We start from the raw sequence: 13417 nt of genomic DNA, 5'->3' as shown, positions 1-13417 counted from the left end.
GTCACATGTTACTTGTTATATTTTTTTTTTAAATGCTGAATCTAGTAATTTTGAAAAAAAAAAAAAATTTATTCTTTAAGTTCTTTATATTTTCAAATATTTATTTATGCTGTTTTTACTATTTTACTATTATTTTTAGAATAAAAATTGTAGTTTTTGTTTTTGACTGTGCAGAACATGATTGAGTTTAGCAAAAGGAAAGAAAATAGGAAATAAATAAGATAATAATTTCCCCCACTCTTTATCTGTGCTTAAACCTAAAAGTAGATTCCATGGACAAAACTTCTTTCTTAGAACTGCACGCCTGTGAAACTCATCCGTTTGTCTGCTTTCCAGCTGACTACATTATGGTTGTCTTCAAGTCCAACGTAAACAAATACTTGATGAACTGTCCCCTTAAGTAATCCAATTTACCAAATTTCTACTACTAATGATTACTACAATGTTATCCCATTGACTATTGTACATAACCCTTATCCTCGAGTGACACTAGAGCCTTGATAAGTGGTGACTCCTATGTAAAAAAAAAAAAAAATAATGTTTGGTGACAGATGCCTTAAGACTCCAGGCCAAAGTGGACTTGGAGGCAATAGTAACTAAGGGACAACTCCACGTTCCCCACAGTTCGCAAATGGGGTCTCATCATTGGATGTCTTAAGGTCATACTCCGGATCCTGAATTTAGGAAATGTGTTTAGATGTCAAGAATGGCAACCGTTTCCTGAATCTTCCTCAAGCAAGACAACAGCAAGCAGTGAAAGCACGTTTACAACCACCTCTAATTTTAGAAAGTAGCTGCAATAAAAAAGGATGTGCCATTATTTTCATTTTTTTTTTTTTTACTTGCTTGGCAGTCTCTCTTTATCAAGGTTAATGAGTTTTAAGATGCTTAGATGATCAGTAATGGTGGAACTTGAGTAAGGTTCAATTATATAAGAGGACGACTCAACCAGAATTTATTTACATTAGACTTGAAAACAACAATGTTATGTAACATAGTTGTTAATCTTATCCAACGGTGTCATTACATTTTAACCCTTGGACCCAACACGTCGTGTCTGGGACAGTGGCAAGGGAACAATGAAAAGGAAGAAATTTGATAAGGCATTTTTTTTTTTTTTTGCAGTTTTAGCAAAAGGCATTTATTACCAGTGCTTTCAAACAACGTCTGGATCTTGTTTTTGTTTTTTTCAGTTCCTTTTGCACCGACATATGCTTAACCAAACTGTCATGTCAAACACATCACCACCTGGCCACACCCATTTCATGCTAGTATTTGCTTTGTTCTCCTCGCCACGTGGTATTTTTTAAATTATTTTCTTTCCCTTCTTTTTCTCCACTGTGATGTCACATCATGCACCGGCTTGGTCATTTGCATGTCTCATTCGGCTGCTGCTGCTAACACATGCCATTGGTTGGGTTACAGTTATAATAAGCTGGGAAGCAGCCCCATGGTACTTTGTTCCATAAACAAACAGTTCTAAGAAAGAATCTTTGCTCATGAAATTTTTATTTAGTTTTAGGCATAGAGAGAGAGAGAGAGAGAGAGAGAGAGAAATTGTTGATAGTTGTTGTAGACAGGCAAGTATTTTTTTTTGCAAATAAATTGAAGCAGCGTCAAGCACCTACCATGAAAATGATAACGCAGAGATAAACTCACATTTTTTCCATGAGAAAGAGGAAGTAGGAAGGCAAAATGATATGAGAATGATACAATGGATGTGTAATGTGAGTCTTGAAGACACATTTAGATCTGATGACTTCAGAGGAAGATTAAATCTGAACAGAACAGGAAGATGTGTACAAAACAGGAGACTTTGACGGTACATCTACACATGTCACAGTTCGACCATCGATTGGGTGGGCAACACCCAGGCATCACCCAAGCACGAGGAATGTTTTTATCATATGGGGCCAAATTTACTTTTTTTTTTTATCCAGAGTTCATTCAAAGCTAGAAGCACCTAAAATTCTTCTGCAAATTTTTTTTTATATTCTTCCATTATCGATAATCCAAATGAATTTGATACAAAGGACAAGAGTACTCTTGGATGAAGGTACATTTTGGTATCTCTTTAGAATTTTATTTAATTTAAAAAAAAAAAAAAAAAATCTTTATGCTGTACATATTTGTAACAAAACTAAGATATCATATTCCAAAAATCACATAAATTGATCAAGTAGTGTATTTTTTTAAAATAGAAAGTCATTTCTTTTAGGATTTTTACTGATTATAAGAGTAAATTGTAGCCATTTGAAGGCTCAGTAGTTCGAATTGAGTTGTCTCACGCTTATTTATAGTAAATCAAAGAAATGGCCAATCTGAAAATAGTGCTTCACTTTGTACTAAAATTCAGTTTTCTTGGTTATAAAAAGAAAAAACTACTTGATCAATTTACATGATTTTTGGAATACGGCATTTTCATTCCATCACAGGTACGTACATCTTTTCTACATTTTTGTTTCTTTAATTAAGTGTAATTATAAATAAGCACCTAATTTTGTTTTTTCTTCTTGTAGTTACAAACTGAGAAGACACAAAAATGAAAAATAAAAATGACGATCGTCCTGCTCTTTTTAAAATGTGACTTTGGTGTGAACTTTCTTGAAGGCTCTTGAGATTCTCCACGCATTCGGTTCCTCGTATTTGTTGTACAGCGGTTCGATCTTTTGCTGTTTCTTCTGTTTGCTCAGTTTGGTTGGATCAGAGAATTTGAAAAATTTGCAGGCAAATTCAACCAGCCATCTTGGATCGATGGTCGTCACTTCCCGCATGTATTCTTTCGTGGTCAAAACTAATTCATGATAAACGACCCTGCAAACAAAAACAGAAATACAATGAGAATCAAAATGTAAGTCACAATCTAAGACAATTTTAATTTTTACAAAAAAAAAAAAAAAAAAAAAACGACAATTTTATTACAGCAAAACGCCGACACCCCCTTCCCATCTTTAATTCTAGCTTTTCTTCCTAAAAATTGAACCATTTGCTCAGTATCAGAAATTGTTTTGTTTTTTTGCTATAAAAAAAAAAAAAAACTACTTGAAATTAAGTGAATTTTTTTTTTGGAGAACTTCATTCCATAACGGATACGTGTAATATAACCTTTTTTCAATATTTTCATATTTTAATGTCTTGACTAAACTGTTCAAGTACCGAAATTCATCCCCCACACTAAATTAAAAAAAAAAAAAAAATCGTCTAAAACAATAGAATTCTTTTTTCATCGGAGGATTTTAATCTACAAATGTAAAAAAAAAAAAAAAAACCCTGTTGATCTTATTTTTTTGAAGTAAACAAAAATTAGGTAACACTGTAGTGATAGGCAATACAAAAAACCCAAATTAACCAACACAAAAATTACTCCAGTTTAGCAGTATCAAATTATGTATTTCATAGTGCGATTAAATCGGCATTGGAAAAATCAGAACTTTTTGGCATATTGAAACCAGAAAAATTGTGTATTTTCCAATGCCAAAAACGATTCTTCTAATTGTATTTTTTTTATTTACAAAGCTTCAATTTTCCATTGCTAGCATTAGTGTTAAAATTATAAATAACTATTAATTTTAAACTACCAGCAAAACTAAAATATATAGATAAGCTTATTACTTCAATGCATTAATATACAGGGTAGAGCATAACTTTGAAATCAGAATGTTTGGTACTTATTCAGAGAATGTACCATGCTATATTTTTTTATATAGTATTTTCGGGTTAAATTAGAACTTTACGGAATCTTTTGCTTATTAAATTGTTAGGTGAATAATAACAAAAAAAAACCTTCCCCTCCCCATGTTAAGAATGGGTTTCTAATAGTGTTGAGACAATTAATCGGAATCAAGAATCAGAAAGCTCGGAACTTTTAGCAGATTAGAATTAGTTTCGAAAAAATTGTGGCCATATTTCAATGCCAAAAACAATCCTTTTTTATTTGAATTTGATTAAAACAAAATCTTCCACTGTTGGAAACAATGTTAAAATAGTAAATATTTATTGATTTTAAACAACCAATAAAACTAAAATCGATATATAATCCCTCACAAGTGTATTATTATGTTTAAGAAAATATCTACACTTTTAACACGGTTTTTTACGGCAATAAGGAAAATAATGACTCTATTGTTAAATATTTAGAAATTTATACAGAATCAGAATCAGTAATTGTATCGGAATCAAGAAAAATATTGGAACTGTCGAATAATCAGTTTCTAATTAACATTATTTCAGCACAGCACGTTCTGTTTAATCATGATCATCATCAGGTTCAATGAAAGACAGTTGGCCTTCGAGACAAGATCAAAGTGTAGTATCTGTTCTTCAGATGCTGCACTTCAATTTCTTGTTCTCTGTCAGTGGAGGAGAAATCCTTCACGACTGAGACAATTTTTATTTTTGTTCCTTTTCTCCACATTAAAAAACGACCCTGGTGTCTAACTCTGTCCCGTGGGGAGGCATTGTAAATAGGAATAACTATAATCTCATAAATCTCACTTCCCTTATTTTGTCTTTTAGTCCTCACATTTCATGAGTGTCGTTTCTGACAAAGGAGGAAAAATTGCTATTTTCTGGGTTGGAATCTATCAATTGACTAGTTTTTGACCTAGTAATGGTATTTTTTTAGCTCCTTACATCGAATGGCTTCATGCCATGTCTGGAGTGATTTTGTGATGCTGAACTGTTCAAAACATTTTTGTTTTTTCAATAAAATATCATTTTCAAAATCTTTATTACTACACTAATAGGTAGGATTAGAGGTAAAAAAAATTTCAGTAACTGACACAAAAAGCTTCAATGAATTGGAAAGGAGAATAGTTTTATATTAAACTAGCAGGGATACCTGGCATATTGCTTGGGTGTGGAGAGGTGGTGTAGTAAGGACCCCGAGGTGGGGGTTAAAAAGTGGAGGTAGTGGGTAGGAGTGGGGAAATCAAAACAACAGCCTTGGTAGAAAGAGGTGTAAAAAGAAAAAGTGGTAGTAGGCAGGTAGGCGCGAACCCGTAACACGAAGGAGAAAAAGATAGTGAAAAAAACAACATGATATCTTAGCTGATGCGTCCATGGTGAAACCAGAAGTCGCGATCACAGGAATTGATGGGAGTCAATCCAACGGAGACGATGACTTGCGAAAATGTTGACAAAAAAGTGTAAACTGTTTTTGATTATTATTTGGGGGTACAAGACCAGCGGATTTGCCAATCATTTTCATAACCACCGGCTGTGCTAAACAACCAATGAAAACCTTCCAAAGTTAGTATAAAAATTGTCGAATTCCAGATTCAATCAATTCGCCGTTAAATACGTCACGGACCGCATTTGATTCTTGCCCGCCATCTTGGTTACTGCCAATTACAGTAAAGATCTGATCTGAACTACGCCGCCATCTTTGTTCAACATAATGTCACAACACTTAACAAAAAGCGACCCTCCTTGTAGAAAACTGCCCCATCGAGGGTGAAGGAATTAATGTTTTGGATCAACTTTTCAATATTTGTCATCCAGAAAACTAAGCTTTAAAACGATACCGATTTAGTCACATTCCGACGCAACTGTCGAAAGTTTTTGGCAGACATACAAACAAAAACACACATTTTGCCTTTTATATAATAAATTTATATATGAAACTCAGGCACTTGTATAGTTTAGTCAAGACATTCAAAAATGAAAATATAAAAAAAAAAAGGTTATATCGTACGTATCCATTTTGGACTGAAGATCCCCGAAAAAAAAATTTAATTTAATTTGATCGAGTAGTTTTTTTTTACAGCAGGAAAACACGTTCTTATGAGAGTGCGTTGAAGTCAGCCATTGTGAAATTTGCCGAAGCTGAAAAACATGTCACGGGGAGATAACGCCATGTAAAGTGCCGACACTCCCCATCTTTAATTCTAGCTTTTTTTCCTAAAAATCGAACCTTTTGCTCGGTATCATAAATTGTTTATTTTGCTGTAAAAAAAAAAAAAAAACTACTTGATGAAATTAAATTAAATGAAATGCAAAAAATAAACAAAATGGCGGGATACGATTGATCTCATTAAAATTTGCTTTTCCTCTGTAAAAAAAAAAAAAAATGTCTACTTGATCAAATTAAGTGAAGTTTTCATTATTTAATGTTTTGATTAAACTGTGCAAGTACGAAAAAAATTAAACAAAGAAAATCCTTGTTTTTTTTGTTTTTTTTTATACTTTTTAAAAGTTTGTTTGGCTATGAAGCTTAAGTTTTTTAATTTATTTTTATGGCACTTGTACAGTTTAATCAAGACATTAAAAAATGAAAATATCAAAAAAAAAGGTTATATTGTACGTATCCGTTTTAGATTGAAGATCTCCGAAAAAAATTTCATTTAATTTGATCGAGTAGTTTTGTTTTTTTTACAGCGGAAAAACACGTTCTTATGAGAGCGCGTTGAAGTCAGCCATTGTGAAATTTTGCTGAACAACATGACACGGGGAGATAACTCCATGTAAAGCGCCGACACTCCCTTCCCATCTTTAATTCTAGCTTTTCTTCCTAAAAATCGAACCTTTTGCTCGGTATCATAACAAATCGTTTTTTCGCTGTAAAAAAAAACTACTTGATGAAATTAAGTGAAATTTTTTTTCGGAGAACTTCGTGTAATATAACCTTTTTTCAATATTTTCATATTTTAATGTCTTGACTAACCTGTACAAGTACCGAAATTCATCCCCCACACTAAATTCAAAAAAAAAATAATCGTCTAAAACAATAGAATTCTTTTTTCATCAGAGGATGTTAATCTACAAATGTAAAAAAAAAAAAAAACCTGATCTTAATTTTTTGAAGTAAACAAAAATTAACACTGTAGTGATAGGCAATACAAAAAACCCAAATTAACCAACACAAAAATTACTCCAGTTTAGCAGTATCAAATTATGTATTTCATAGCGCGATTAAATCGGCATCGGAAAAATCAGAACTTTTTGGCATATTGAAACCAGAAAAATTGTCTATTTTCCAATGCCAAAAACGATTCTTCTAATTGTATTTTTTTTATTTACAAAACTTCAATTTTCCATTGCTAGCATTAATGTTAAAATTATAAATAACTTAATTTTAAACTACCAGCAAAACTAAAATATATAGATAATCTCTGCCCAAATTTCTTTTTTTTTTTCATTACATTTTCACCCCAAACAAGGCACATTGCCACTTTGATGTAGGGACTACTATCAGGGACATAATTTTTTTTTTTTTACATGGGGATCACCACTTATCAAAGCCCGAAGGCCACTCAGGGATAAGGGTTATTGCGTGTACAGTAATCAATGAGATAGTATTGTAGTAATCATTAGTATTGGGGGTTTTGATAGAGTGTCTTACTTAAGGGAGCGGTTTGTCAGGAGTTTGTTTATGTTGGACTTGAAGACGTCCAAGTTGTAGTCAGGTGGGAAACAGGCAAGCGGCAGAGAGTTCCACTGGCGTGCAGTTCTAAGAAAGAAGCTTTGCTCATGGAATCTACGTTTGGATTTAGGCACAGATAAAGAGTGGGGGAAATTATTGACAGTAGTTTCAGCCAGACGGGTGTTTCTCGTATATTTACAAGAGCTTTTACAGTAATCTGAAAAATAATGACAACTCTGTGGCTAAATATTAAGAGATTTAAAAAGAATCGGAATCAGCAATTGTATCGGAAATGTTGGAAATTTAGTAAAAATTCTGTAATTGTCTGGGAAATAAGGAAAAATTTAGGAATTGTTTATCACTAATATCTACAAAAAAATTTTTTTTTTTCTATTTGGATAATTAGTAAAATATATATATATATATATATAGTAAGGTTTGAAAATATATATGGCAATCAAGCTACACAGAATTTCCATCCTTGTGAGGAGTAGTCAAGCATTAGCCCAAGCAATTTCCATTGAATGTTGAAATGCGGAAAATTCTGTGTAATTTAATCGCTATATATATATTTTCAAATCTAACTACCTAGCTCTACTTAGATATCGAGCACTATCGAAATATTGCAAATAGATACATAAAATAATAATAATATATAACTAAGATTTTTAATGCATAATTATGGTGCATCATTTCATCAAAACAATTTTAAAAACGGATGTATCAAACGGGTTTATAAAAAAATCTTACCAATCTGGTTGTCGGTTAAACAAAGCACTTGACGGATGAATATAAACCATTTGACTGTCGACCAAAGTTCGGTAGCCTTCTTGCGGATCTTTCTTTGCAGCATTTCGGAAAAATCCACTGCAGATTGCCTTCTGAACGTGTGATGTGTGTTTGCCGCAGCTGACCACATCCAGTTTGTGTCTGAATAAAAAAAAAAAAAAAAAAAATCAAAAATCAAATATTAAATATTAAAATAAGGTGCTTATTTGGAATTTGACTTAATTTAAAAAAAAAAAAAGAACGCAGAAAAATTTTTATAATCTACATACTCATCATGAAATGAAAACGTTATATTCCAAAAATCCCGTAAATTGATAGTTTTGTTTTTTTTACTAAGAAAATGAAATCTTATGAAGAAGTGAGGATGGTATATCAGCTATTTCCTCAATCCAGTTATTTCCCTTGAGAGCCGAAAAACTATTGGATATTAAAATCTAAATACCTTAATTACAAAAAAAAAATTATAAATATTTATATCTGACTAATACTCTATGGGTCTTGTTTGTCCCTGTGCATTGACTCTTTTAGAAATAAAAAAAAAACTGTTATTATATTTGGTGCTTATTTAGAACTCCACCTAATTAAAAAAACAAAAAAATATAGAAAAATCTTTATAATCATCACAAAATGATGGTGCTATATTCCAAAAATCATGTAAATTGATCAAGTAGTTTCTTTTTTTTATAAAGAAAAAAAAAATTTGATTTTTTGCAATTTATTCCTTTAATTCAGCTAACATTTACAATCCTTAACAGTATCTGTTTCGTAGCGCAAAATCAATCAATTATTTCAATCAGCAAATCTATTAGGCCCTTAACTCATCAGACGACGAGATTTTTTTTCTATACAGATATTTTTTTATTTTTTTCTCTTTATAAACATTCAAGTTTGAGACATTTTCTTTTATTCTTTTTATTTTTTTTTAAAACTTCATCAATGATTCAAACGGCATGTTATGTGAATATAAATATTAGTGCAATCGCTGGCAAAGGATAATTATTTTATCATCATTTTCACATGGAGGGTGTAAACTTGTGCCATATAAATAGACAGAAGGGAGGTGGAGGCAAGTTCACACAAGTGAGGTCACGGTAAAAGGTGAAGAAATAACAGACCTATTTCCCAACAACAAGCATCTCAGGCTGTGGTTATTTTATTTGCACTTGTCTTTCTCTTAAAAAGTCAGCTTGAGAGTGGAAAAGATTGGAAGTCCTTAGAGTCAGTGATTAACTAGGATTTTTAACAGTATCTGAAAGATATACCATCAATAAACCATGAAACATAAAAAATATGTTTGAGCTTTCTTGATAACATTTAGTATGAGTTCATGTACATGCATTATAAATTGTAATTAAGTTATGCAGCCGTTCCGAGTTACAACAAGACATCACCATCATCAACTCCTATCATATCTGAAAGTGACACAATGTTCAACGAGCGAGATCGGAGATGCACCGTTGTACAACTCATGCTCTCTACCTATCCAAGTTATGACAACAGAACAATTGCCAGTACTCTCAAAATGCATACTGGACAGCCACGAATAACAGACATGCCCAAGGTGATGAAAACAAAGTTTCAAGCCACAGTTATGGTCTTTGATGTAGTTTCAAGTGAGGGTCACATCATGCCACTTCACATCTTCCAAGTCGGTTTGAAAGTCAACACCAAAGTGTACCTGGATGTGCTGAAGAGTGTGGTGATCCCCTGGAGCAATCAGGTGACTGCTGGCAGACCCTGGGTGTGGCAGCATGATTCAGCGCCAGCCCACAAGTCCAAAGAGACACAGGCTTGGCTTCAGAAGGAGTGCTATGACTTTGTACCCTTCTCTCACTAGCACCCCTCCTCCCCCGACCTGAACCCGCTGGACTACTTCGTTTGGTCATACGTCGAGAACATCACCAACATGACCTCCCACAATACCAAAGCCAGCCTGATCGCCACCATCTGCCAAGCATTTGCCATGCTGCCACCAGCACTTATGGAAAAGGCATGCTCCAGTTCCAGATCTGTATTGAGGTTGAAGGCGGCTACATTGAATAGATGTCAGCTCTACTACATAATCAAGTTACCTGAATTGTTTTTTTCAATAAATGTTTTTAAATAAATCTATAGTTTTTTTGTTTTTTTTTAAGGTAAACTGTTGTGTTGTTTTTTTAGGTAAACAGTTATCATTCCACCCTGTATATACAACACCCACATTTCTGAATTTTTTAAATGAGTATTGATTATTCGTTTTATTTAGATTCTTCAGACTACAATTCTCATCTTGAATGTTATTTTCACAACGTTTCAGTCGATGTAAACTCCGAACTTCTTCAGGTGTATTTTTCCATCAGACTCAGAAATCTGCAGAGAGTTTCAAACAGAATCCTCCATGGAGGTAGCATGCTCTCGTTCCATCAGCCATGACTGGCTAGAAGTCCTAAGCAATTCGCAGTTGTATTTTGAGTGTTGCCTATACTAAGTGGAGCAAGATACAGCTTAATAACTGACCGAAACGACGTGAAAATAAAATTCAAGATGAGAACAGTAGTTCGAAATATCCAAATAATACAAACACACACATATACATGGATTGGTTGGTTGGTTGTTTTTGTTTTACGGCATATCAACCCTTTTCGGGTTATTTAATGCCGAATCCAAAGATTTTGAAGAAAATTTTTTTAATAGAATATATTTGTTTTTTCAAGTCGGTTTCTATTTAACCCATAGTTGGGACCCTAACAGGTATTACCACTCTGCGTCAGAGTGGACCTGGGAGCAATGGTAATCAAAGGGTGGCTCTACACTCCCCAAAGCCCGCAAGCTGGGACCTCACCACTGGATATAGTTTAAGGTCATATCCAGGACCCATATACTTGGAAGAAAATATTTGGGGGGTGGGAGTGAAATATTTGTGATAAAAGTTTTAATATAGTGCTGTAAAAAAAAAAACAAAAAAAAAAAAAAATTTAATCAGGTCTTTATCTCTCAACTCCATCCTTATCATTTTCCCCCATATTTTCTTTGGTGTTTCACTATGAAACTGTTCTACATCTTCTCATCGATTGTTTTAACACGGCTATACCATTAAAAGATTAAAAAAAAATAATGTACATTATGATTATAATAACCCACAACTCACGTGACTGTGAGGACGAGGGTTAAGGTAAGGGTGAAGAACGTGTCAGTTACCTGTCCATGATTCCCAACATTTGTTTGCGGACATCCTGCGCTCGTTTCAGCGTTCGAATCTGGACAAAGTTTTCATAGCACCATGGACTGGAAAATTTGTTATTTCTCCAAGAGTTATAGACGGCTAATAACGTTAAATGGTCACCTTCTGGTTGATGGAATTTCGCTTTGCGTTGATCAGCCAAAGATTGTTTGTCCTTTTAAAAAAAAAAAAAAAAAAAAAAAAGAAATTAATAACAATAACCTCGATTTTAATTCAATTATGAGACGACTTCATGCATGTGTGTATTTCGCGTGTCAGCGTTACTTGGGCAATTGAAATTTTTTGCTATTTACTACTGGCTGCTAGGTTATTTTGTCCAGAACTCATCAATGTCATTTTAGTATAAAATCTTGGTTCTTCTTCAGAATTTCCCCTATATTAAACACAAATGTAAAGAAAAGTCTGCAAGATGTACGTACCCATGACGGAAAAAAAAATATCGTATTCCAAAAGTCACATAAATTAATCAAGCAGTTTTATTTTTACAAAGAAAATCAGTTTTAAGCAAATTTAACTTCTTCCCATCTCATCTTGTTAAAGCTGTTTTTCTAAACTTCGCAAGTTTGGATTATTTTGAGTTATTTCCCCTGTTTTCAAGGAGGTGTCATGATATAGTTGCTGTTTATTTCCAAGTATCCAAGAAGTGATCGTCTCATCCACCATTTAGTTTCTTTCAGAAAATACTTATTCTGGCTAGGAAGGTTGTTACAATGGAAACAATTTTCTATAATTGTTTAAAAAGCTGTGTTTGCTCATCACATTAATATATAAAAAAAAAAAAAAAACATCCCTACATGAATTGTTTCTGACTACAAGATAAAGTCATATTTCTCTAAAATAATCATTAAATTATTTACTCCTTACAATTATTTGTATGACATAATACTAGATGAATATCTTTTTTTCTAACAATGCACTACTTATCAAGGCCTCAAGGCCACTCAAGGATAAGTGTTACTTATATCACTGTTTCTATTAAAACAACTTAGAAACAAAATTTCTTAAAATTAGGTTTTGATCAGTGTCAGATGAGGACAGATTTTCCTCTTAAAACATGAAGAAATTACAATTTCTTCCAAAAATAATCATATAAAATATAATAAAAATATTTATTTATATAATTAAATAATATAAATAATATAATAATATTTAAAATATTATATATCAATATAAAATATAATAAAAATAATTATTAATGATCAAATAAATTGAAATAATAAAATATCATAATATAATAGTAAAAATATTACTTTACAATTAGAATATAAAAATGTCTTTAAGCGTTTCTGAAGACTTCTGGGACCTACTTCAGCAACAAGTATAAATAGTTGTAAACTGCTTCTGCTATTCAGTTATGATCAAGATCCACTCTAAAAAGGGATGCAACTGTGATGACCTCTAAAAACAGTCGTAACTCCGACCAGAGGCACAAGAGAAATGAAAGACTCTCGGTCGTAAAAGAGATATCTGATCAACAAGCCTAAGAAAACCTTCCTCAGCAAGTAAACAATTCATGGTAAATATAGATTTTCTGAATCTTTGTTTGACCGTAGGCATTATTATATCTTTTTTTTTTTTTTTTTTTTTTACACAGGAATCACCACGTATCAAGGCCCGGAGGTTACTCGTGGATGTTACTGGGTATACATTAGTCAATGTGATTATAGCGTAGTAATCATAAGTAGTGGGAATTTTGTAGATTGGATTACTTAGGGGGACAATTAATCTCAAGAACAAGAACTTGTTTATGTTAGACTTGAAAACAATCAGATTGTAGTCAGCTGGAAAGCAGGCAAATGGAAGACAGTTCCACAGGCGTGCAGTTCTAAGAAAGAAGCTTTGTTCGTGGAATCTACGTTTAGGTTTAGGCACAGATAAAGAGTGGGGGAAATTATTGATAGTGGTTTTGGCTAGACACATATTTTTTGTGAAAGTTTGGCAAGGCAGGACCATAGATTGAAGCTCAGATGAGCACTTGCCATGAAAATAATAATAAAGTAGAGACAGGCTCGCAACATCTCTTCTATAGGAAAGAGGTTGCAGGG

General features: G+C 32.9%; 1 protein-coding gene across 1 annotated transcript in view; it reads right to left on the bottom strand.

The window, feature by feature from the left end:
• Window positions 1-2059: 2059 nt before the first annotated feature.
• Window positions 2060-13417, bottom strand: part of LOC145263125 (ATP-dependent RNA helicase DHX8-like) — a 75823-nt gene continuing 64465 nt past the window's right edge. Inside the window, exons 20-22 of the mRNA XM_080120064.1 lie at window positions 11330-11526; window positions 8114-8293; window positions 2060-2814 (exon numbers count right to left, since the gene is read on the bottom strand). Coding sequence (XP_079976190.1) covers window positions 2577-2814; window positions 8114-8293; window positions 11330-11526 — 615 coding nt within the window. The 3' untranslated portion in view covers window positions 2060-2576. The remainder of the gene's footprint in view (window positions 2815-8113; window positions 8294-11329; window positions 11527-13417) is intronic.

The sequence above is a fragment of the Euprymna scolopes genome, chromosome 38, assembly GCF_053919585.1.
Source record: "Euprymna scolopes isolate OS-2025 chromosome 38, ASM5391958v1, whole genome shotgun sequence".
NCBI classification, from domain to species: Eukaryota; Metazoa; Mollusca; class Cephalopoda; order Sepiida; family Sepiolidae; genus Euprymna; species Euprymna scolopes.
Note: the sequence above shows the minus strand (reverse complement) of the source record. Positions and strands in the feature narration are given on the sequence as shown.